The following is a 26,992-nucleotide window of genomic DNA, read 5'->3' on the forward strand; positions in this document are numbered from 1 at the left end:
TTTCCAGCATGTTGAGGAGCATGTTTAGAAAGATTCAGTGACCTGCCCAAGGTCACAGTGCTAGTGATTACCAGAGCTGGCCTTCCATCCAGGTCTGCCTGATTCCACATGCCAAGTTCTTTCATTACATCACTCTTTGTATCATTCAAAAATGATTAAAAAAAAAAAGAGGATCAGAAATGTGAGCTATCTTGCTAAGAATTATAGTGCCAGACTGCCTCTGCATTTTTGGCTCACTATGAGAGAAATCTAATCGGAGGAAAGCCTGTTTTACTCCCAACCTGGGAATGTCAAGAGCACAGCTGGGACTTGAACCAGTTTTCTGACACTCAAGGATATAGGAGCTGTGATATATGATAGACAGACCTTTCTTTCATTCCTTCCACAAATTATCAGTGCTGTGTGCCAGGCACTGTTCTGAAGTGTGGGATTCTTTGTGAAATAAAAAAGATCTTTGCCCTTGAGGAGGCTGCAAGCTGGTGGAAAGAAACTGATAATAAACAAAAGACAAAGTTAACTCTGGTACTTGCTACGGACATGGAAGCAGTGGAACAAGGTAATGAGTTCTGGAAGCTAGGGGAGAGTGTTGCATTTTTAATTAGGGGAGATTGGGCAGGACATATTGGAAAGGTAGTATTGGAACAAAGGGTTGAAGGAAGTGAGGGAATAGCTGTGTGTAGGTATCTGGGAGAAGGCCATTTTAGGCAAAACAAGGAGTGAGTATAGTTGGCATGTGTGAGTAACAGCAAGAAAGTGTAGTGGAAGTGCATATTTTAGAAAAAAGTAATGAAGGTGGCATCACAGATTTAGGTGCTCAGATTGCTCGAGGTTGTGTAGAACATTGTAAAGATTTAAAATAAGGGCAGGGGGAAAACAAAATGCTCTGTTAGGTGCACTGGGTACCTTGATGAAGTAATCTAGATGTGGCATAATAGTGTTTCTAATCATGACTGTAACAGTGTTGGTGATGAAAAGAGAAGTGGAGTCTGCATTTAATGGAAAGTAGACCCCTCAAGTTTTCCCAGTAGATGAGACATGGACTATGAAAGAAAGGCATCCATGATTAATCCAAGATTCGGAATTTCAGCAACAGGAAGCAGGCCATCTCTCTCAGATGAGCTGTAGACAGCAGTCTGGGGAGGAAGAACAGGAGGTCATTTTTGGAGAAGATGAATTAGACTGTTTCCTAACAAACAAAGAATTGTGGAGGGAAAGGAGGGAAGAGGTGGGGATCAGGTTAGATATAAACACATAAACTCTGTGTGGTTAAGAAGAAAACAATTGTGTAGTGCTCTATTCCCATTGACTAGAACAGGCCAAGCATGTAATAAATATTTTATAAATATTTCTTGAATAAACAAAAACTCAACATATCAAAAAAAGAAAAATGTTTCCTAGATACGCAAATAGAAATGAGAAGTCATCAAGTTATACAGTTTGAAGAGAAGTTAGGCCTGGAGATATGATTTGGGATTCATCATATACCAAAGTTTAAAAAAAAAAAAAAAGACATGTGATCCCATGGAGATCCCCAGTGTGATGTGTGAACTGGAAATAAGTCCAGCAGGTAGTGAAATTTGTCTTGAATTGCTCCAAAAGTAAAACTCAAAAAGCAGTGAGAAAGATGATGGAGGTCTGACTTTGGCTTTGATACAAAAGACCATTTGATATATTTGATACAAAAGACTATTTATTGCTTATCAACATGAAATAATAGCATCTTTCACAGGACACATTGTCTAAAGCTGCAAACTTTCAGAGAGAATCTTGAATCTAGATTGCCATTTCCGCAGGTCTAGGTTTCTCTAGATCTGTGCAGCTTCAAAAAAAGAAAAGAAAAATGTAGTAATTATTTTTAGGTACAGGATTGACATTTGACCTTTATGTATTCAAGTGGTTGTTTACACACACACACACACACACACACACACACACACACACACACACACACCCTTGATATATCCATCCTGATCCTATCTGGTCACCATTTCAGATGTCTTAAACTGGATTGGACTCTTGCCTTGGGTTTAATCTTGAACCTACCATTTAGATTCCTTCAGATTTTCAGTTTCTGTAGTTCAGAGCATTTTGGAAGGAAACAAAGCCACCAAAAATTTAATATGGACAAGTTAAGGGAAAACAACTATGGCAGGCCAAACATCTTTTTCTTTTTCTTTAATGGCACCACCACCATGATGATGCCTTAAAATAGTGATTCTCAAGCTTTTAATTCCAGGACCCTCCTATATTTTTTAAAGTTATTGAGGACCTCAAAGACCTTTTTTTACATGGATGGTGCAGATATGGGAGAATAACCAAATGCCCTATTTAATAAGGATCTCAAATGATGGACTGAAACCTGCGAAATTAATGTTGATAAAAAATCTGCTTCAGAGTCAGAGAGTGCTAATTTGACAGAAATTCATTTAAAGAAGATGCCAAGTTTTAGAACTTTCCCCTAAGTTCAGTATAAGTCATTGATATGACTCAGTAATAAGGTTTAGACTTAATAACACATTCCATTTTTGTAGTCACCACATTTAGAACACTACCTTTTGAAGGAAATACTAACAAGCTGCAATACCTGATGGAGGAGAATGGAAAGTAAAAGCTCTGAAACAGATGCCTGATGAAGAACTGTTGTAGGAATTAATCAATGCCATGCTGTATACTTGGAAAAAGGACTGAAGCTGCGTAGCCGCTACTGCTAGTTAGAGGTGCTACACTGCTCACAAGAGATGAGCACCACAATTAGGAAGCATACAGTGATCCAGGTGATAACTGAAGCAGCAGTCAATGTTGGAAAATGTGAATGAAATGAATCTTTCCTTCATTCAAGAGGAAAAATGTTTAACTTTTACCTGGAAACTTTCTGGCAGTGAGATATCTTCTCTTGGGGTGGCAAGATGTTTAAGAGCTTCATTCACCATAAAATATTTTGGTTTAAACCTGAGAAGGACCAAGTGGATCTCATAAACTACCCGGGGAATAAAATATAATAGAAGAGATAACCTTTTAAAATTTGTCTAGTCACATTTTTCCCTTGAAAGAGTGAAGGTGGCCAAAGAGGGCATTATTAGTACTTAAAAATTACTTCATTTAAATGCCAAGTATTCTGTAAACTAGCCCATCCTTCTTGATAGTTAAAGACCCATTTTTGGTAAATGAGCATAAAAACTGCTAGGACAGACATTAATGGGTTATTGTGTGAGTATACGTGTTCATCCCTCCTCCCCTCTCTTCCTTCCTTTCTCTAATCTTGAATAAGATTACACAATGGAAGACAATAAAAGAGAAGACCTAAAACTAAAGAAAATACATTACAAGATGGTAAGAGAGGCAGAAGCAATATTCGAGCTTACAGATACCTGCAGCATCTCATTATAAGCAAGTATGTTGACCACTTTCTGATATTTGGCCATAAAGCTTTCTTTGTCCTGCCAATGGCAGTAAATAGTCTTTGCCTTCTCTACTTTTTCCAGTCAACCCACTGGGCTTCATGTGAGCCGAACTCATTAAGAGTTTGCACAGCCATCGGGGGCTTAAAATTTCAGCATTCTCTTATAAATTGAAACCTAGTAAATTAAAAACATAAAAAGAATTTATATTGCAAAACAAATAATGGATAACTGAATTATAAGATAAAATTTAGCTTTAAAATATTTTGTAATATGTTCTTTCAATATCAAGCTCCTTTAAAACATTTTTTATTACTTAGCAGAAATGCCACAAGTTTACCTTAAACAACATATAACTTAAGAATTTTTTCTAGAACTTCCCTGGAGGCCCAGTGGTTAAGAGTCTGTCTGCCAATTCAGAGGATATGGGTTCGATCCCTGGTCCAGGAAGATCCCTCGTGCCATGGGGCAACTAGGCCCATGTGCCACAACTAGTGAAGACTGCATGCTCTAAAGTCCATGCTTTGCAACAAGAAAAGCCACCACAATGAAAAGCCCAACTAGAGAGTAACCCCCACTCACCACAACTAGAGAAAGCCCATGCAGCAATGGAGACCCAGCAGAGCCAATAAATAACTTTCTTAAAAAAACAAAAGAATCCTTTCCAATTAAATGCAAATCAGAAACTACTAGAAAATATAGTTGAAATTATGGATTAAAGCAAAATTGAAATGGGAATTTCTTGCAAAAAATAATTTGCAGACAACTTTCCTTTAAAGTCCTTTTAAAGGACTTTCAGAAATGTCATGTGTCTTTTACAGAAAGTGAGGTGTCTGTAAAACAGAAAGTGAAGTCGTCTGAAATGCACATTCACATTGTCCATAGAAAGGCCAGGACCAATTCAGAAAGAAAATGCCTGGAATTCTGCATGGTGTCCAGTGCATAGGGGTTAAGATAACAAACTGCCTCCGGCCTCTTTCAGGGCCGCAGAATAAACCAAAATTGTCTCCAGGGCTGGAAATCAGATGCAGCAGACCTCCTGAACATGGAGAAAGAAATAGGACAGGTGTTTTTTCTAATGTTTGCCTCGGGCAAGATTTTTTTTTAAATTACTTTCTAATAAATATGAAATACTCTCTCTTTGTTTTATGAACTATTATTTTGGTTTAGACTCTTACTGTGAGGGGAAATACACCATATTCAAGAAAATTATCTTATGTTGGGTGTAGAGAGAGGCATGCCTGTTGAATGGGAGGGGCAAGGAAGTAACACCATGAAGAGTGGACAGCTCTACACCTCCCAGGGAGATAGTGTGATTATTGAATAGACTGACATGAGTTTGACGCGTGTTTGTTGTTCCAAATTGCACAGAGAAATGAAGTCTAAGCCCTGTAAAGAAATCAGGTGATGGCACTGACTCCACAAGCTTGGCTGCTGTTGGGGGCATCGTAATGGAGGAGGGGTGGAAGTTGACGGGGCTACACCAGGACAAGTTGAAGCAAAACAAGGGAAAATCTGCTCTGAGAATAGAGAAAGCAGCTGCAGACCGGGGCAGTGGGGGTCACAATGGCTCTTCACAAGTTAACGTGTAGCCAACTAATAGCAAGTTCAGATTAGAGCCAAGGCTGAGAGTCAGTTGATAAATGGGGCCAATACTTACATCACATTCCGAGTAAGAGACAAACGGGGCTTATTAACGGTAGGAATCTCTGTCCCTCCCCATCATATCTGTTATGCCTGTTTACAGGAAGGCATATCCCCATAGGCTCATATAATCTTAAAAATATATGCCTGAAGCTTTACCACCTAAGCTTTACCATCTAACACCAAATTACTGCAGAGTAAGAGGAGAGTGTGGGCTTCCCTGGTGGCTCAGTGGTAAGGAATTAGCCTGCCACTGTAGGAGCTGTGGGTTCAATCCCTGCATTGGGAAAATCCCCTGGAGAAGGAAATGGTAACCCACTCCGGTATTCTTGACTAGGCAATCCCATGGACAGAAGAATCTAGCAGGCTATAGTCCATGGGGTCACAAAGAGTCAAACGTGACTTAGTTACTAAACAACAAGAACAAAGAGTGAAGGCAAATCAAGGCCGCACCTGGAGTGTTAGCCTCAGTGCACCTGGATTTATAATAAAAGGAAAGTTATCACACAAGCATACATGGTGGGCTGGTAAGGGTGTATTCTGCATCGACTTGAGATGTTTGGATTCATCTCCTCCTGAATCTCCATTTAATAGGGCTTGTCTTGGTGCTGAGGGTACTTCATTCCCTAGGAAATGAGCAAGTGAAAGAATAACCTCCCAGGAAGTTTGGTATATTGATGTGTAAGCAGTTTTACCCTCCTGCCTCTCCCTTCCTAATTTACAGCCTTCTGTGACTGGTTTATAGGCGTTTTCAAAAGATTTGATTAGCTTTACTTGCAAGAAACTTGCTAGGGGTTTCAGGGCAATGATGTGTCAGCTATGAACTCATTCAACTAATCTGAAGGAAACTTTTTAGAGCAGGAAGGAGCCAGATTCGGAGGTGCTGACTTGTGAAACATGGTGGGAAGTGCATTTCTAACTAAAAGAGCCAAATCTTCTCTGGTTTCTTAATCATGTGAGGGAAAGGCGATGAGGGGCCAAAAGGAAAAAACTAAACAACAAAGCATTTGCTCTATCCAGGCCGGAGGCCCTTCTATCTATCAAAATTAGGAAAATAATTGATCTGGTTGTACACCGTGATTGGAGGCAAAAGGGCTTCCTGTCTGCGACCAGAGGCTGTGGAGTGGAAGGAAGAGGCAGATGAGATTAATTAGGAGCCACGTGAGCAGCACACAGTGGGGCTAGAGCAGAGAGGGCTGGACTTCCAATCCAGCTGATTAAGTAGCAAGGCAGGGCTATGCCCTGAGACTCGGTGAGAATGGTGTCATTAGTTCATTATGGCTCTATAGAGCATCTGTGAAGTTCAGGGCTCTCTGGGAAGCTCAGTTGTCACAGTTCTGTTCTGAGTGTTTCAGTTGCTAAGGTTGCCATTACCCCAGCACAGTGGGGTAATGTTCTTTGTGGATTATATGGGCCAGCAATTGATATGTTTCTGCATCAGGGTATCTGGGAGTTTGAACTAAAAGATTTGAATCCTGGTAGCTGGAATAATCTGCAGCTTGTCTACTCACTTGTCTGATGGTTGGTAAGTTAGTGGTGGCTGTCAGCTGAGATCTCATGCTGAGGGATTGACCAAAACTCCTATGTCTGTTCTCTTCATGCGGTCAGGGCTTCCTCACAGTATGGTGTCTGGGTTTCAAAGGGGTGAGTGCCAGAGAGGGTGAGCCAGGTGGAAGCTGTATCTCTTTCATGATGTAGTCTCAGAAGTCACAGACAGAATCAATCCCACTATATTCCATGGCCCAGCTCCCTATGATCCCTGTCAGAGTTCAAGGGGAGGGAATATCAACCCCAAATATCAGTGGAGGAATGCCAGTCACAATAAATGAAGAGCAGATATGTATGTGTGTATGTACATATATGTGCACATGGAAAATCATCTTTGGAAAAATGGAATCTGCCACTCTTAAGAGTGAGAGAAAAAACTTACCACAGCACAAAGCAAAAATTGATTTTTGTGTGTGTGATTATTTTATAAGTGATGGCCCAAAGAATCATGCAATTGGAAATATACAACATAACACCTGAACAGTTTTCTACACTTGAATTATCCTCTGTTTTCACTGTTACCATCTGTATTATTGTTTCCTTAATTTTTTTCTTGAAATTGACCTGTTTTTTATTGAAGTAAATTGATGTACAATATCATAAGTTCAGTTCAGTCGCTCAGTCGTGTCTGACTCTTTGTGACCCCATGAATCGCAGCACGCCAGGCCTCCCTGTCCATCACCAACTCCCGGAGTTCACTCAGACTCACATCCATCGAGTCCGTGATGCCATCCAGCCATCACATCCTCTGTTGTCCCCTTCTCCTCCTGCCCTCAATCCCTCCCAGCATCAGAGTCTTTTCCAATGAGTCAACTCTTCGCATGAGGTGGCCAAAGTACTGGATTTTCAGCTTTAGCATCATTCCTTCCAAAGAACACCCAGGACCTTTAAAATGGACTGGTTGGATCTCCTTGCAGTCCAAGGGACTCTCAAGAGTCTTCTCCAACACCACAGTTCAAAAGCATCATTTCTTCAGTGCTCAGCTTTCTTCAAAGTTACAGGTGTATAACAGAGTGATTCACAATTTTTAGAGATTATTCTCCTTCTATAGTTATTATAAAATACTGGCTACATTCCCCATGTTGTACAGTATATCCTTGTATCTTATTTTATGCCTGTTGGTTTGTACCTCTTACTCCCCTGCCCCTGTATTGCTCCTGCCCCCTTTTCTGTCCCCGCTGGTAACTACTAGTTTGTGCTCCACATCTGTGAGTCTGCTGCTTTATCGTTACAGTCACTAGTTTGTTTTATTTTTAGATTCTACCTATAAGTGATATTTGGTGATAAGGGAAAGTATTTGTCTTTCTCTTTCTGACTTATTTCACTTAGCATAATGCCCTCAATGTCTATCTGTGTTGCTGCAAATGGCAAAATTTCATTATTTTTTATGACTGAGTAGTATTCCATTGTATGTATATGTGTGTGTCTGTCTGTTTCTGTGTATGTCTGTATATGTATACACATCTTCTTTATCCATTAATCTGCTTCTGTATCTTGGCAATTGTAAATAATGACCTAGGTTTTTTTTTAACTCAAATTTGTTTTAAAAGAAAAGATTTAGGGTAACCTTAAATATAAAAAAAAGCAGAGCAGTTATTATGTGCTAGATGAAAATTCTGCTTTCTGATGACAGTTCTGAGGCTGAAGGAAGCCCTATTTTTGTCAAAGATCATGTCAGTATGTGTTGTAAGATATTAAATATATTAAATAACACTTATACAAAATCAAGGCTCTCCCCTTGCCATAACCTGAAAGTATAAAGGGAAATGAAAGACATGTCAATAATATTTAAGGCCAGGTCTGTGTACCATCCAGCATCCTTTAAAGAACCACCTATATTAAAATCCTGATCCAGAATGCAAACAGTGATTCAGAATGATTAAAAAAAAAAAAAAAAAGCTATAGCTGGTTAAGCTTCCATCTCTCCTCAACCAAGTTCCTGGGGTCTGTGAGGAAGATGAGCCTCTAACACCATTGATGATTGTTAATGAATGAATGTACTTGTAACCTGCCATTGGTCCACCTCTGTGTTTTGTTTCATAAACCTCCCTGAAAGATCCAGTGAACAATAAAAGACCTCAGCTGGTTGGCTTCTACATGAAGTCTTGCTACAGCCAATATCTTATTACCATCCCCACATGCTGATGGAATTGACTTTTTCCCTTACCTACTATGCATAATTAATTCCTAGACTTTACAGGACCGCCCTACATCCAGAGCTCCCAGGCCCACTTGCATACTTCTTTTTTTTTTTTTAGTGTTTTATTTTTTTAATTTTAAAATCTTTAATTCTTACATGTGTTGTATGCAAGTATCTAAATCCTATAATGTTCCTAAAATAAGTATTAGCACCTGCTGGGGCCAGTTATCCTAGGTCCTAGAGATGTTGGAGGATAGTAAGAAATCGACACTGTCTTAAAATATGCAGAGAAGCCATTTGGGGGAAGCTGTTTCACCCCCAAAATTTAATCAATTACTTAGCAATCCAGTTGTCTTGTTGTTAGAGTAGTCATCAGAAAACACTGCTTCCTGGGGACTTTTCCCAACAGAACTCGAGAATAAATGTAGTTTTCATGGCTTTCTCCACCTGGACCTTTTCTTCCTAGTTTTCAGGAGTATGAAGACCATTAAAGGAGGACAAGAGTCAGATATTCATCTTCAGGGATTCCAGCCTGTAGCTTTGACAGTGATCCCCAATGTTTTTGATACCAGGGACCCATTTCATGGAAGATAATTTTCCTACAGACCAGGGTTGGGCAGGGATGGTTTCTGAATGATTCAAGCATATTACATGTATCGTGCACTTTGTTTTTAAGCTAATGCTGCTGCTGATCTGACAGGACGTACTGCTTTGTGGTCCGGAGGCTGGGGACCTCTGCTTTACCACACTACAGCACTTCTAACAGTAGTGCCTCTCTGGGCATGGGACTGGCGTTAACAGACCTTCTTTTCCTTCTTTATTTGTAGTCGGCTACAGTGAAGCTGTCAAAACCAGTGGCCCTGTGGACCCAGCAGGATGTCTGCAAGTGGCTGAAGAAACATTGTCCGAATCAGTATCAGATCTACAGTGAGTCATTCAAACAGCACGACATAACTGGTAAAGTATGCAGTATCCGAAATAACTCAGTCCCTCTACCCAGCTCGATGGCCTTTCCCACACCCTCACAATGAAAAAGCATCTTCCTGCTGAAATTTTCTGGCCTGGGTTTACTTTAAGTTGTTCCAGATCTGGGCACGCCACTGCAACTTAACAAGCAAATGTGGTTATTACAGGAAGCCATGGGTTTTGAGTGTCCAATATAAATGTATGTGGTAATCAGGGTTAAGGGGTGGGAGGATTCTAGAGAAAATAAAAGTGTTGCAGTCCTTGAGAAAAGAAAGGGAGGAAGCCTTTCAAATGAGCTTGGTTACAAGATCCGTAGGTAGATGTTTTCAGTAGAAAAGATTTCTGAATGGGAAAATTCTGGAGTGAGTATAATAATACTAACTCACTGCCCCCGAGATGAATACCTTCAAAGCAATAATTAAGCCTCCGTTTAGATCAAGGGGCTTTAAGTATTGTATGTGGAGGTCGAGAAGCACTTGGCAGCAGGAAATATGACAGTATAATGAACTGTAAAAGCCTGTAGGATCGTGGCGCTCACCTGGAGAATGGGGTGGGTGAGAGGAAGCTGGTGGGTCTACAGGGATGCTCATCAGGGTCAGGGGGTCTTCTGCAGGCCTCACCCATTCCTCCCACCCTTCTCTTTTCAAACTCTGTAATGAAAGGACAGAGGAACATGTTCTGTGCACCAAAACTGTGCCTCAGGGGGGATAAAGTTGACAAGTCCCGATTTCAGTCCAGATCTGTAGCCCGCCAGGCTTCTCTGTCCATGGGATTATCCAGGCAAGAATACTGGAGTGGGTTACCATGCCTTTCTCCAGAGGATCTTCCTGACCCAGGGATCGAACCCAGATCTCCCACATCACAGGCAGATTCTTTACCGACTGGGCCACCAGAGAAGGTCTTTCTTAATGTTTGTTTGATAGTAATAGCAATGCCTTTTTCGTTATGTATTTGAAAGTAGTGTTACCTTTTATTAGGGGTAGGAATCCTGTGATCCTCTTGAGGGAAGGGTAAGCATTTACGATGGTTTGAAGAGGGTGAGCATTATACCCCTCAGAAATAAAGATCTCATGCTTCAATGATTATGGAGTAAATGGTACCACTTCCGAAGGCTTTATGCTAAGTGGCGTGTTGCAAATACCTGTCATATTGCTTTTGGTCTCCGTGGATACCTCTGGTATTGGTAGATCCCAACCTTCTTGGGATCTTGGGCAAACTCTTTAACCTAGGCAAGTTATTCAACCTCACTTCTTCATCTCCTAAGTGGAGATAATAACAATAATACCTGTTTCAGGGAGTCATGAAGATTAAATTAAATGGCATAATAAACCACTAACCATTTAGTGACACCTGCATACCTATTCTTCATGTCAAAACTCATCTGGATGTGTCTAAAACCATACTACTGCTTCATCCTGAGGGCAGCCTGTTTTCTGGGAAGAAAAGAAAGCAGGGGACTACTGGGGGACTTAGAACGGTTTCAGATTAACGTTTGGCACACATCTTTCTGACATTCACCTGTTTGAGACAGACTACTTTTGTCCCCTGCTTGCTGACCCTGCCTCTCCAAGGGTGAATGTAAACTACCCAAATGATCACAGGTGCCAAGTGGCCAGAAGATAGCTCTCAGGACTTCAGCCAGCCTGCAGTTTCCAGACCGGTGGTGCTGGAAGCTCCAGGAATCTTCGTGCCCTTGTAGACTCTGGTAAACCTAGGCAAAGAGGGTTGTGAAAAATCAAGGCATGACGGCAGAGAAAACCTCAACTGATGCAGTCTGTAGAGAGTCTTAGAGTGAGGATTGGACAGTAGTTAAATGTCCTAGGTCAGTGCCCAGACTTGCAGCTTAGCGGTGTGATTCTGTGAAGGTGACTTGGTATACTCCGGCTTTCTTTATCCATAAGCAGGAGCTGATGGTAGTACCTGCCTCAAAAGTGTTGCTGTGAAAGAACTTTACGGTCATAGTAATCACACAGTAAATGTTAGCCACTGCTGTCTTCCTCAGTGCTGCTCTGCTTTCTGTGAAAACAAACTATACACATAAACACTGCTGAATTCATCCATCTTTATTATCCTAAAAATTGTAATCAGCACCTAAGGATGGGGGTTGGGATCTGGGCTGGGAATATTCTGTTCTTATCTGCAAGACCACAATAAAGATGTTCATATGTCTCTTACTTATGCTTAGATTCTCCTGAATAATGCTGTTCATTTACTTTCTTAAAGCCAGGATCTCCAGTATCAAGCTCATCAAGGAATCATGTCTATATCTCTGTTATATATAAGTGAAAGTGAAAGTGAAGTCGCTCAGTCCTGTCCGACTCTTTGTGACCCCATGGACTGTAGCCTACCAGGCTTCTCTGTCCGTGGGATTCTCCAGGCAAGAGTACTGGAGTGGTTTACCATTTCCTTCTCCAGGGGATCTTCCCGACCCAGGGATCGAACCTGGATCTCCCACATTGGAGGCAGACACTTTAACCTCTGAGCCACCAGGGAAGCCCATAAACAATCCCCTAATTTAGAGGCACATGATACCATAATAATAAATTTAAAGGATGTATTGAATAGAAGAAAGAATAAGGAAGAAAAAAAAAGACGGGCTTTCTGATTACAATCCTGAGGTAAATCCTCTTCCTCCACCTGCCTCTGCCCCTGCTCTCCACCCCTCGACCTCTGACAAGTAATAACTGTGCAACGCTACACAAGCTAGTTTCAAGTTAGTAATATGAGAATAATATTTATCTTAAAAGGTTGTTGGAAAGATTAAAGAGGATGATGCATGTGAAGGCTTTAGCTTTATGCCTGATACATAGTAGACATTTATCTGTTTAGCAAGTATTTATGGAGCATCTACCCTGTTCCAGGTTTCGGGGATATAGCAATAAATAAAATGAGCAGTGATCTGTGTAGGGAAAAAAATTGTGCCTCCATAGAAAACTATGCATCTTCAATAGCACATCATTCCAGCTTATCTAATTCTGATTCTACAAAGCTGTTTTACAACTCTGTAAGTTGTAGGAAACTGATAACAGTATAAAATAATTCCTGTTGTAGGTGTATAAATTCTGTCCCACAGAGGTGCAATTGACTTCACAGTCCACTGTGGAAAAGGTGAATTTTGCCACTCCATTACACATTCACATCACTCTTGATCTAAAAATGTGTCTGCTGTTTGGATTCTCCTTTGAGTTCATTGTAATATCTTTTCAATTTTAACAGAATCTTAAACATGTGTTGATTTTTGTGTTTCAGGAAGGTCATGCTTTTAACACTTTTGAAAATTATCCTTTAACCTTGTTAATTGTTTCATTTTTAAAATTTGATTTTAGCCAGCAACTCCACTCTATGGCACCCCACTCCAGTACTCTTGCCTGGAAAATCCCGTGGACGGAGGAGCCTGGTAGGCTGCAGTCCATGGGGTCACTAGAAGTTGGATACGACTAAGCAACTTCACTTTCACTTTTCACTTTCAGGCATCGGAGAAGGAAGTGGCAACCCACTCCAGTGTTCTTGCCTGGAGAATCCCAGGGACAGCGGAGCCTGGTGGGCTGCTGTCTATGGGGTCACACAGGGTCGGACACGACTGAAGCAATTTAGCAGCAGCAGCAGCCACTCTATTAATATCTTTCTGATGCCTTTGTTTGAAGCTTCCCTGGTAACTCATATGCCAAAGAATCTACCTGCAGTACAGGAGACCCAGGTTCAATACCTGGGTTGGAAAGAGCCCTGGGAGAAGGGAATGGCTACCCACTCCAGTATTCTTGTCTGGAAAATTCCATGGACAGAGGAGCCTGCTAGGCTACAGTCCATGGGGGCTTTACTGGTGGATCAGAGGCTCAAAGAACTGCCTTTATTTAAAAGACATTAAATTTTAAATAAACTTCTCCTACACTGCACCATCCAGTTTCTCCAAAGTCTGAGAAAACTTAAATATGTTTTCACACACCAGCATTCAAAACCTTTTGCAAATTTCCTATTAGGATTTCTGTGAATTTCACTATGTCCAGAAGGCACCTGCTATTTTGTGGCAGATGTGTTTAATCAGAAGAGACGCTACTAGTGGTAGTAACTCCCTGCAGAAGTGCTCTTAACAGGCATAAGATGGTTAGAACACCTGAGAGGCATTAGACTGGATAGATTTAAATCATCAGATTAGGCTTGAAGGAAAGAAATTTGTCTATTTTCCTGTGCTTGCAAGATTCTTTTCCCCAGCTTTCCGAGGCAGGGCTTGGAATGCTGATGAGGAAGCTCAACTGGGACCAGGTGTAAGCTCACAGGCAACTTTCAGATTCTCTTTTAAGCACAGTCAACAATCTTTTCAGGTTTGAGGCGATTTCAGCCTCTAGCTGTGCCTAGAATTCTTCCTGTGGTGGTCGCTAAAGGCAACTCATTTCTTTCAGCATCAAGCCCTCCATCTGTAAAGGGGTCTTTCCTCTTGCCAACTTTAAAGACCTATTTTCATGGGTGAGGCACTCAGAGTGCCCCAAAATACACAGTGTGTTTGTAAAAACTGTTTTAAATGTGTAAAAGCTTTCCACATGACCTGCTTCATGGAACAGTGATGGGAATCCTTTAGATGCCTACAGGAATAAATGCTTACTATGTAAATGTCTCCTACAGATGGTCAGTATTGATTTGTCATATTTCTCAATGGCCTCCTCCAATATCAGTGACTATTTCTGGTTCTTTTTGTGCCCCAGCCACTGCCCATTTGTACCTCATCCCCCTTTGCAGAATATTCCCCTGGGATGTAGCATCCTGAAATTTGGCAGTTCTTCTTCTGCTATTGAATAAAAGAAAGTGAAGTGAAAGTGAAAGTCACTCGGTTGTGTCCGATTATTTGTGACCCCATGGACTCTACAGTCCATGGAATTCTCCAGGCCAGAATACTGGAGTGGGTAGCCTTTCCCTTCTCCAAGGGATCTTCCCAACCCAGGGATCAAACCCAGATCTCCCATATTGCAGGTGGGATTCTTTACCAGCTGAGCCACAAGGGAAGCCCAGACCTTTAGGTTGTAGACTCCGTGCATTTGCTAACCTTCTGCCGTAGTCTTCCTAGTCTTTCATTATTGTTAGTTACCCATCCAGGCCAATGCGGTATGCAGTTAACAAGTGTCTAAAGAAGTGGAATGATTATTTTACATGCTGTACCTGTGAGAACAGTACTTTGTAGAGCCCCGTATATCCCAGTAAAATGTGGGCTTGTTGAACCACCACACAGCCTCATGTGTATCCACACATTTTCTCATCTTTATTAGATTTTGCTCTGGGTAGTGTGTTCTACTTTTGCCTGTTTGTATGTTATATTTCTCTTTGGTGTGAACTGCTCTACATTTTTTTAGTTGAATCTCAAGCAACATTTTATTTCTGCATTGTGAAGTTTTGACGTCATCAGGGCATGAGTTTCCTGTAAATTAATTTTCCAATAACAGCACTTATTCTTCTTTGATAGAAAGCTTAGTAATGTTACCTCTGTATTCCTCAGCATTCTTAAACCAAGGGTGCTGAGTTTGATTGTCTTGATGATTCAGGATAATAGACTTCTGAATTTTGAAAGGGACTTCAGAAGTCATCTGAAGTTTTATAGGGTCAGTTTAAAAATGCCCTTTTCAATGAAAAATATTAATGGAGATCAAAATATCAGCTTCATTCCTAATAAAGCTTTTCTGAGAATGTCATTTAGGTCTTCAGAAGAACACACCCCTTTCTCTGGATGATTCCAGCTTCCTTTCCAGCTTCCGTTCAGATACTAACTCCTACAAAAGCTTTTCTTACTCTTCCTAATCTGGGTTCAGTAACCCTGTAGCTCCTAGGATGAACGCTGTGATAGGACGTGTAATGTTGAGTTGATACTTGAACATTTTAATTATTAGTAAGTTCTGTAGAGGTTTAGCTGAAACCCATCCTTAGATCCCATTTAGGTTCCTGGGTTGGAAACTTTTGAGGAATAAGGCCCTCAATGCAGATTGTCATGCCAGGCCTTCATGGATCCATGGTACCTTCCCCTGGCCTTTTCTTCATCACAGTGGTCTATTGAGTGGCCATCCCCAAATGCCTCCTCCCACATCCTTCCTTCATAAAGAAGAAGGTAAGTAGAAGACCTTTCTTCTAGTAAAGGTCTTGTTGCTGCTATACTGAGAAGTTTCACATTGTCTAATGGAACTTCCCTAAAACTGTTTACCCTCTATCCCATCTGTCCTCTGCCTCTTGTTACAGAAAGCAGGTTCCTGTTCCCTTCTACAACCTTCTCCGACTCTACTTTCGTGAGACCCCCCCTTGTGACCTCTGGACATCTGCTTTCTCAGTTGTAGTCATCCTCTCATCTTTAGCTACACTGATGACTTCCTTTCTCTCAAAATACAGTTGACCCTTGAACAAAGCGGGTTTGAACTGTACAGGTCAACTTACACGCAGATATTTTTCAGTGGCAACAGTACCATTGTCCATTGAATCCTCGGATGCAGGGAAACAATACATGCAAAGGGCTGACTGTATATATATATATATATATATATATATATATATGTATATATGTGTGTGTGTATATATATATGTATATTACAGGTAGATTAACCACCCTCATTGTTCAGGGGTCAACTGTAGTTTCATTCTAGCCCCTTGACCAGTCCATTTCTATTAATACTCATTTCATTTATTTGTTACATCATAGTAAATTCACTTGTTTTATAAGATTTCTATGACCACTACTGCATGCAAGGCAGAATACTATACCCAATAACTTTAGAATGTTACACCCTTGCAGTTCAAGAGACTTATTCACCATGATGGACTATATGTCTGGGCGCAAATCAGTCTCAGTCAATTTTGTAAATTTTCATTTTTATAATTTAAAGTGAAATTTAAATTCATTAATTTAAAGTGAAATGTAAATTAAGTTTATTAAACTGTAGTGGCACAGGGTGCATTATCTGACCAAAACCGAATTAAGTTAGAAATCAGTACCAAAATAATTAAGAAGTAAACATTTAGAAACTTAATGCACAACCATGTAACCACATGGGAAAAGGGGGGGGGGGGGGGAATCACAAAAGAAAATAGAAAATATTTTGAACTAAATGATAGTATCAGGTTGGCCAAAATGTTCATTTGAGTTTTTCTGTAAGATGTTATGGAAAAACCCAAATGAACATTTTGGCCAACTCAATAGAAAGATTAATATTTCTAATGTTTTTGTGGTACAGCCTCAATAGAACTTAGCAGGAAATTATTGCATGAAATGCCTGTATTAGAAAAGAAAGAAGACTTGAAGTCAGTGAATTAAAATTTTATCGTAAGAAGTTAGGAAGAATACTAATCTCAGAGCTAAAGTCAGTAAGACAGGAAACATACACACAATAGAGAAAATTAACAAAGGTAAAGATGATTCTTTTCAACAAAAATTGATAAATGTCTAGATAGAGTGAACAAGGGCGGGGGTGAGGAGATAGAATCAAGTGACAATTTGAGATACCACTAAACCTTCTACATGATTAAAAGAGCAGAAAATATTATGAACAGGTTTGTGCCCATATCCTTAACAATGTAGATGAAAAGAACTAATTTCTTAAAAACTATAACTTAACAAATCTGACTCAAGAAAACTAGAAAATTTAAATAGCCCCAGATCTCTTTATAAGTTAAACTTTTAATTAGAACTTCCCATAGAGAAAGCTTCAAGCACAGAAGTCTTTTTCCAGTGAATTAAGACAGTCAAGAATTAACAACCAAACCTTCACAAATTCTTTCAGAAAATAGAGAAAAGGGGGCGTACTTCCAAACTGATTTTATTTGACCAGATTAATCCTGATACCAAAATCTGACAAAGATATTACAAGAATGGTATGGTATAGACCAATATCCTTCATGAATATAAACATACAAACCTTGAGAAAATAGAAGCAGGTTGAACTTCACAGTAGACAGAAAGGATAGTATATCATGGTCATGTGTGTATAGGAGTGTGAGGTTGATTCTGTTTTTTAAAATCCGTGTTTTTCATCATATCAAGCATATTAAGTATAAATGAAGTCATATGATAATCTCATGAGATGCATAAATATCAGCTTTGATATGTAAAGAACTTGGATGTCATCAGTCTGATCCTTACCACAAGAGAAGCTGGACACAGAGAGTTCCCTGGTGGTGTAGTGGTTAGGACAGTGAGCTCTCGCTGCCAAGCATCCAAGTTCAATCTCTACTTGGGGAACTAGCATTTCACAAGTCATATAGTGCAACCAAAAAAAAAAAAAAACGCTGGAAAAACTGAAAACCAGCAGGGGTATTTTTGGACCCAAAAGGGTGATGTCACAAGTGAGATCTCCATCCTATAATTTAGAGAGAAAGGCACATGCTAAAGCTACAGGCCCCCAAAGACTGCTTAGCTGGAACAGAGATGACCCAATAATAAAGGTCAAAAAAATTGGATCCTTCCCAAGGAAAGTAAAAGAATGGCCAATAGGCATGTGAAAATATGCTCAGCAGTGTTATTAGGAAGATGGAAGTAGAACCCAGTGAGATATCACTTTAATCCCAGTAGAATGGCTAAAATCCGAAGGACTGGCAATACCAAGTGTTGCTGAAGATATGAAACAACTGGGTCTCTTGTACACTGCTGTGAGTAAATACAGTGCCACCTGATGCAAAAGCTGAATTTCTTAGACGGTTAATCATACACTTATTAGATGATCCTGCCGTTCTACTCAGAGATATTTACTCAAGAGAATTGGAAACATATGTTCATAAAAATTCCAGTCTGCTCATATTCAAAACAGCATTACTCAGACAAAAATTTTAAATAAGACTTAAGTCTTCAAGAGTAAGCTGAATAAACAGATTTTGATATATTCACACCAGAAATAATACAGAATCATGCAAAGGAACCACCTACTGATACCTATGACAACATGTATGAATCTCACGTTGTACTCAGTGAAAGACATTAGAAAGAAAAGGACAGATACAGTGTGATTCCAATCATATGAGACTTTAAAACAACAAAATGAACTACAGTGATGGAGTGAAGTCAGTGGTTACTTCTGGCCAGGAGGATGCCAGAGGGGAGACTGATTATAAAAAGGAGCAAAGAAACTTTCTGTGCTGTTGAAAATGCTCTGTATATTTGTCAGAGTTATCTATTTGGCACCTCAAGTATGTGAAGTGTATCGTAAATAAGTTAAATCTCAAAGTTTTTAAAAGCTTGTGTGTTTTCCAGCTTTTCTAAAATGGACATACTGTTTTTAAAAGGAAAAAATGGAATGTCATCCTGTATTATTACATACTGGTTATAGGATCATTTATGTTAAAGGTAGATATGGTTTTATATTCATTGGTCTATAATAATAATATATAGTTATATGTAATGAGATTGAGTTTGCAAATCCACTCTATGCATTTTTCACTGGAAGAATAATCAGATACCAGGACATTCTTATATAGAAAGGTATAGTTTTACCAGTTGTTGGGAGATTACACTGCTGATGAAGAAATCGAGATTCTTATTGAGTCTACATCTGTGTGTCCAAGACGCTTGTATTTCACAGATGAGTTAAATTTCACAAAGTATTTGTTGCAATAGCAGATAGTTGGTACTTTTATATTTTACTCATTAATTTGTTGTTCGGTTGCTAAGTTGTGTCTGACTCTTTGCAACCCCAGGGACTACAGTGTGAGAGGCTTCCCTTTCCTTTACTATCTCCCAGAGTTTGCTCAAATCCATGTCCATTGGGTCAGTGATGCTATCTGACCATCTCATTCTCTTCCATCCCCTTCTCCTTTTGCCTTCAGTCTTTCCCAACATCAGTATCTTTTCCAATGAGAAGAGCCACCTGGCTCTTCACATCAAGTGGCCGAAGTATTGGACCTTCAGCATCCAGAACAGAAGCCCAGAATATTCAGAGTTTACTTCCTTTAGTATTGACTGGTTTGATCTCCTTCCTGTCTGGGGGATTCTCAAGCGTCTTCTCCAACACCAGAACTTGAAAGCATTAATTCTTTGGTGCTTAGCCTTCTTTATGGTCTAACTCTCACATCCATACATGCCTACTGGGAAAACCATAGCTTTGACTATATGGACCTTTGTAGGCAAAGTGGTGTCTCTGCTTTTTAAGATGCTGTCTAGGTTTGTCATAGCTTTCCATAATTTTTTTCAATTAAAAACTACTCTCACCACCATTTTATAAACCGAAGGAAGTTTAACTACAGCAACAAAAACCTCATGGTTTAGATAAAAATGAAGTACATTTTATTTTAAGAAAAACATACATTGTTTTTTATTTCTCCCACTTTCATCACAGATCAGCACTGCTTTGTAAGCTAGCTTAAAGAAACTATTGCTCTTGGGGGACGTTTTTTGATATTCTAAATACATCATTTGTTTAATATCAGAGATGGTGTTTGGCAGGATAAGAGTAGAAGTTGTCACCAAATGAAGTATTTGTTGTTTCACAGATCAGAAAGAAAACAGAAGGAATATTCTTAAAAAAAAAAAAAACAGCAGCATAAACTTAAATAGTCCCTGTATACTGCTGCTCTTGTTTCATCTACTGACTGCCCTCTGTGGAATTATTATAATCCAGACTCCTCTCACAGGTGGGAGAGTTGTTATTGCTACCGGTTCTCTCTTGGATGACCTTCCCCTTCCCCTTACCATCTTTATAGGTTTCATAGTTTCAGAAACAGACTCAAGGAGAAGGCTTGCCTAGGTCCCACGTCCAGGAAATGGGGAGCTGGAGTCAGGAACTAGTGTTTTAAATCCTTACACCAGTGCCCTTCTTACTCACAAGATACCCTCTTCCCAGCCAGCACCAGATAACAGACCTACACCAAAGGCTTCCGAGACCTGAGACATGCTGGTGCCAGCCAGGAGGAATCTTCTTACTAAAGTAGTAATTCTGCTTCAGAAAACCCATTGTTAAGTCAGACAGAGATGGAAAAAAATCATATGACGCCCCTTACATGTGGACTCTAAAAAGAAATTACACAAATGAACTTACAAAACAGAAAGAAACTCACAGACTTAGTGAATTAATGGTTGTGGGGGCAGGGAGGTGTATTTAGGGACTTTGGGAAGGTCATGTGCAGACTGCTATATTTAAAATGGATAACCAACAAAGACCTATTGTATAGCACATGGAACTCTGCTCAGTGTTATGTACCAGCCTGGATGGGAGGAGAGTTTGGGGGAGAATGGATACATGTATATGTATGGCTGAGTCCCTTTGCTGTTCACCTGTGACTACCACATCGTTAATTGGCTATACCCCAATATAAAATGTTTTTGGTGTTAAAATTTTTTTTTAAAAGAAAACTCCTGACATCTTAAATACTGTCTACTGCTTTTTGGAGGTTTTCTATGTGCAAGGGGCTCTGCTGAGAACTGTCTGCCTGTCAGGCACCTATAACTGGCAAGTTAGCTCTCTATCTTGCAAGCTGTTACAGGTGAGGAAGTGAACCGCAGACTTCAGTGGGTGACTCAAACTGAGCCCTGAACATCAGCAGGATCTCCCACACAGGCTTGTTGGGAGATGAGAGGAGTGAAAACATACTTACAACAGTGCCTGGCACGGGGTAAAAGCTCAGTAAATGTTACCTGCCATCCTTCTCATTTTTGGCCCATGTTTAGTGAGTGAGAAGCATTTCATGCTTACCACTAGAAAAGTAGGATACCATCAGTTCCATGTTATCAGACTAGAAGACTCCTCCTCCATCCTCCTATTCACCTGTGTAAACAGAAGCCCAGAGCTAAGCCGATCTGTGCAAGGGCACACAGATTTTTAGATTACCAAGAAATGTTACAAGCTAGGTCACATCACTGTGGAAGAACAGGAGACCCATTCTTAGGGAGAGTCTAGCAGGTTGCCTTACTTAGAAATAATCAGAGTGGGGACCTGAAACGGACAAGACTCCCTTTCAGTGAGCATGTTTTTCCACTTCCAGTTCCAGGAGTAGAGTGAAGGTTTTATAGCCACCAACTCAATCTCATAGTTCTTAACTCTTTCCACCAGATCCAGCTTTTCCTTCTCTTTCTTTTCTTTATTCCACCTTTCCAGTTCCCTATAAGAATGTCACTACATTATACTAAATCAACTGTGATCCAAGGTCTAACTTCCATTGCCCCTTACTTTGAACATTGAGCTTTTTACCCTGTCAGAGAAATTAAGTTGATGAAGTACTTAATCTGTCCTGAGAAGTCCCTGTTTGCTTTTCAGCTTCTGTATCCATTTGATTCCTTTTTTCCTGATGGTTTTATTAATTATGCTGTCTTGTTTTCCTTTTTACTTTGTGTGTTTTGGGAACATGCTGAAGTCAGATTGCAAAATTGGAGATCCCCTCCCCTTGGTTTTGCTCCCAATCCTTGTTTGAAAATTCATATATGTGTACTCCCTTCTTGTCAAGTCAGATTTCCCATCTGCATGGAGCCCAGTTTTAATGGGCCAAGCCTCTGTCGCTGCATGCTATTGGGGGATTGGAAATTATGCCCTTTTAGAGGCCATCTGCTAAGTGGACCAATGACTCTCCTCCTTCAGATGGCATTGTTTACAGTGATAAGCATGATCCTGTACATTATTAATGGAGAGAAACTGAAGCCCACATGTGGGACTGATTCTATTAATTTTTAAAAGCTTATGGAAATGTTTAGACGAAATGTGATTGTCCTCAAGAGGTCTTGGCCAGCATCATTCTAGACCATTCGTATTGGCACTCTGGTGTTCCTCTTGCAAAGTTTCATTAGGTATAATTTCCAATTCCCATAGTTACTTTAGGGTGATGTAGCTGTTAAGGGTTTAATGCTCCTGACAACCTTCAGATCTTGGAAAGTTATGAAAGATTAGAGAAAACAAGGAGTCCCCTCCACTGTTGAGTTGCCTTGGCCAAGTCTGTTTAACCTCTCTGACTTTACAAAGTTGGTGTTAGTTATTATTGCTATTGTTGTTGTAGATATGTAGCTGAATGAACTCCATACAAAGGTTTGTAAGATGCAAAGGAGAGTATAGAAATTACTTTGCAAATGGTAGAGAATGATGAAATACATGTGTGTGTGTGTGTGTGTTAAGTGAAAGTATTAGTTGCTTAGTCGTGTCCAACTCTTGGTGGCCCCATGGACTGTTGCCCTCCAAGCTCCTCTGTCCATAGGATTCTCCAGCAAGAATACTAGAGTAGGTAGCCATTCCCTTCTCCAGGGTATCTTCCTTACTCAGGTATCAAACCTGGATCTCCTGCATTGTAGGCAGATTCTTTACTGTCCGAGCTACCAGGGAAGCCCCATATGTGTGTGTGTATTGTATATAATATATGTGTGTGTATACTTCTTGTTTTCACTGTATAATTATGGCCCTAAAAACTATCAGCTTCAATTTCCCAGTCTACCAAAATTTTACTTCACCCCATACATTTTAAAATAAATATCAACTTATCTCCCAAGTGAATACTTAGCATCAAATCCTCTCAGTACATTTCTCTAGTAATTCAGAAAGTAAAGAGTTTAGAAAATTTGATTCTTGATAATTAAGAAAATTACCGTGTTGGGGACAACCATTCATTATTAAAAATATTTGGGTGTTTGCATGCCAGGCACTCTAGTAAGTATTTTGCATGTATTTTATCTTCATGATAACCCCATAAGGTATTGTTATTCCTGATTTACAAATGAGAAAAAATGAGACTTGGTAAACTTGGTATCTTATGTCATGCAAGCTTAAAAGTGGCAAAGTCAAGGTTTAAAGCCAGGGCCATATGAATCCAAAGCTCATGTTTTGACCTCTATGCTATAAAGATAGCACCATACAAGTATAAGTGAGTGATACAGAAAATAAACTTAGGAATTAGTACCAAAGAGAATTTGAGAAGGAACTCTTATTTGTGGTTTATTAGAAACTCTACTTGGAGGAGACTGAGCTCATTTGTATGAAATTTTAGAAGAGAAAGTCCCTGAAACGTCAAACTGTATATTTGGTTTTATCCTGATAGAATTTGAAAAGAAAATATGACAACTTTTGAGCCACGAACCTCACTACTCCCTATTGCCTCAGACCATGCCTTTTAACACTTGTGTTAAACCTGCCTGAGCCTGCAAACATTTGGATTTCTGAATTCTGAGAAGAAAAATGGTGAAGGTGTAGATAGATCAGAGGAGTAGATTGAGAGCTGCACTAGAGAAGGCTTGAGTGTCAGGTTAGGGAAATTAGATTTTCCTCTCAAGTGTCATTCAACACCCATCAGTGGTATAGCATCTTTAATGATGAGTGAAATGATAAGCTCAAAGCACTCCTGGAAAAAAATCAAATGCAGAGATGAGTGACATCACCGAGGTATGACTTGTTGGCCCAGGTGGATTCTGAAGCTGTTGGATAAGTCTTTCACCAATCTCTAGCTTTTTCCCTTTCTGGTTGCCAGAGGTGGTTTCATACCTAACTCCCTTTCCACAAAGCCCTCATCCCCACTATTTCTCTTAGTAGCATAGAGATCAGTAGTGATGAATTGTCTCAATATCCCTCCCTGCAATATTATCTGCATTTTCACCCCTCCATAACTGTTTCCCTTATGTCTCTAAGGGGAAAAAAAAATCCCAAGGCCTGTACCCTAACCATGCTCTTCTTTCTGCCCACATGCCCTTTCTCCTCCCCAGAGGAGAATCTTATTCATCTGTTTTTCCCTTCCTTCTTGGTCTTCAGATTTCTGCCTCCACTTTCAATTTGAAAACATGCTGTATCCTATCTACACCCCCTCTTTGCTATTCTTACTCCCATCTCTGTGGTGTAGGATTTCTGTCTTCCTCCTAAGCAGTCTCCTATGATCCAACTTTATGGCTCTCTGGGAAACCATCTTTTGTCATTTCATACCAGACTGGACCAGGTCACTTCTGCATTGACATTGCATACACACTCCCTGTGTATGTGCGTGTGTGTATATATGTGTGTGTGTGTGTGTGTGTGTGTGTATGTATGTAGATGCAAGCTTCCCAGGTGGCACAGTTGTAAAGAATCCGCCTACCAATGCAGGATATGTGAGTTCCATCCCTGGGTCAGGAAGATCCCCTGGAGAAGGAAACAGCAACCCACTCTAGTATTGTTGCCTAGAAAAAATCCACGGGCAGAGGAGCCTGGTGGGCTGAGGTCCATGGAGTTGCAACTAGTCAGACACGGCTGAGCATGCACACATGTATATATATGTTTGTGCATGTATGCATGTATTTGTAGATGTGTGTGTGTGTGTAGATGTAGATGTGTGTGCTTCCCAGGTGGCACTAATGGTAAAGAACCCGCCTGCCAATGCAGGAGACATAAGAGATGCGGGTTTGATCCCTGGGTTGGGAAGATCCCCTGGAGAATGGCACGGCAACCCGCTCCAGTATTCTTGCCTGGAGAATCCCATGGACAAAAGAAGCTGGTGGTCTACAGTCTAGGGGGTCTCAAAAAGTCAGACACAACTGAAGTGAACTAACCAACCCATGTATTATATATGTGTATAAACAAAAGCTACTGGATAATATCGAAACTCTTAAGCTTGGCATAAATATTCCTCGATTTCATTTGAGTCATTCCTTGTGTCCACCGATTCTACAACTGCGGTAGACCACACTAATTCTTGTTGCAATATATTTATCTAGTGAGCTTTTAGTAATTTTCAAGACCTAATTCAGATTTTTCCTCTCTTCCCTTCCTTCCCTGGACCAAGCAGAATTAATTTTTCCATCCTGTGTTTTCTTTACTTCTTTTTTTTAAACAGCGAATGGCAGCTATTACTGTTAATATTATAAGACTTATCATTTGGTTACATGTTTATCTCCTTTCCATCAGCCCAGAAACTCCCCTAGGGTAGAAAGAACATCTGATTTATCTTACCATCTCTAGCTGTGTTAACCCAGTGCCTGACATAAAATAGGAATTTAATAAGTGTTGATTGGATTAAATTGAGTTTATTCTTCCTTTGATAGGCTGAGCCCTGAACTTAAAGCTGTTCTTCATTTCTGTTGATAAGAATACTTTGATTAGTCCTTCAGTTTCCTGATTTGCCTCCTTTTCATGAAGCTTATCCTATCCTTTCCTATCTGCAATGTCTTATAATTACATTCCATGGATAATCAAGTCTCTCTTCCCATCTCATTCTTAGAGAAGCCCCACTTTACTTTTTTAAAGAACTCCTATTCAAAATGTGTACCAAGCCCCCAAATGCCATCTTTAAGTGTACTTGAATGACAGACTCTCAACATTTTGCAGAATTCGGAGTTCCATATTTCCTTCAGACAGGTCTTCCCAAGGATATTTTGGCAGGCTGTGTCTGGCTTTCTGCTCAGTGCCAAGACTGGTTGTCACCATGTCGTGGAAGCTTGCTGGGCCCACTGAAATGCAAGAGACAGGTGTTATCTTGTAGGGTGGAAAGAATGTCCTTTGTCTGAAAAGCTTCTGTTTAGGGCAGCAGGGCAGGAATGCAGAATCTGTCACACCATAGCGATGTTTAGTGCTGAGTGTTTTGGATTCTGTCATCTGTGTGTCTGGACTTGGGTGCAATAGTGCTAGATTGAATCCCAGCCCTTTATGGCAAATTAGCAAACCCCATACTACCTTAATGACATTGATACTATATCAGAGATTATAATTAAAAGAAATGAGAAAGTGGGTGACTGGAATTGCCAATATGGAGCAGTTTTGACCAACAAAATTGGCAATTGTATTAGGTTTCTCATAATAATGGAATGATGTATCTGCTATAAAGGAAGTAGTCAATAATAGGTAATGCTTTTGAGAATATTCTAATATGCAGGGGACAGTGTTAAATACTTTTTATGCATTAATGATTATAAAGAGAGTTATCCTCTTTATATATGGGCAAAATGGACAGGGAGGTTCCAACTCTCTCAAGCTCACCTACTAATAGGATGCAATGGATAATACAATATCAAGGAAAGAACTCTTTGGACCCAGGAGTCGGAAAACTTTTTTTGTGAAGGGCCAGGTAGGGCCATTTGGTTTTTCAGGCTATATGGTCTTCTCACAAGTACTGAACTCTGTCTGTGCAGCATGTAAATGAATGAGGTGACTGTGTTCCAATAAAACTTTATTTACACAGGCTGTAACCAGCAGACCCCTATTCTAACCTCTTCCTTCCTCTGCTCAAATATGTTTTCTTAGTAATGGTTATAAAAGAAATGTAGAAGTCTTAGTTTTAAAAAAACATGTATTACCTTTTTCCTTTTTGTGTATATACAATATAGAAAACTTAAAAAATGTGTACACAAAAAGGAAAGTATATATTAGATTCACCAAAATGTTCATTAGAGTTCTTCCATAACATCGTATGGAAA

General features: G+C 40.0%; 1 protein-coding gene across 11 annotated transcripts in view; it reads left to right on the plus strand.

Moving 5' to 3' along the window:
* Positions 1-26,992, plus strand: part of SAMD12 (sterile alpha motif domain containing 12) — a 527,507-nt gene that overhangs the window by 186,759 nt on the left and 313,756 nt on the right. For all 11 annotated transcript variants that reach the window (XR_011259240.1, XR_011259241.1, XM_069601104.1 and 8 more), the window contains one exon: positions 9,558-9,687. Coding sequence is in view for 9 of the 11 variants with exons in the window: in XM_069601104.1 (XP_069457205.1) it covers positions 9,558-9,687 (130 nt within the window). In the remaining 2 variants the exon portion in view is untranslated. The remainder of the gene's footprint in view (positions 1-9,557; positions 9,688-26,992) is intronic.

Source organism: Ovis canadensis, chromosome 9 (assembly GCF_042477335.2).
Source record: "Ovis canadensis isolate MfBH-ARS-UI-01 breed Bighorn chromosome 9, ARS-UI_OviCan_v2, whole genome shotgun sequence".
Lineage (NCBI taxonomy): Eukaryota > Metazoa > Chordata > Mammalia > Artiodactyla > Bovidae > Ovis > Ovis canadensis.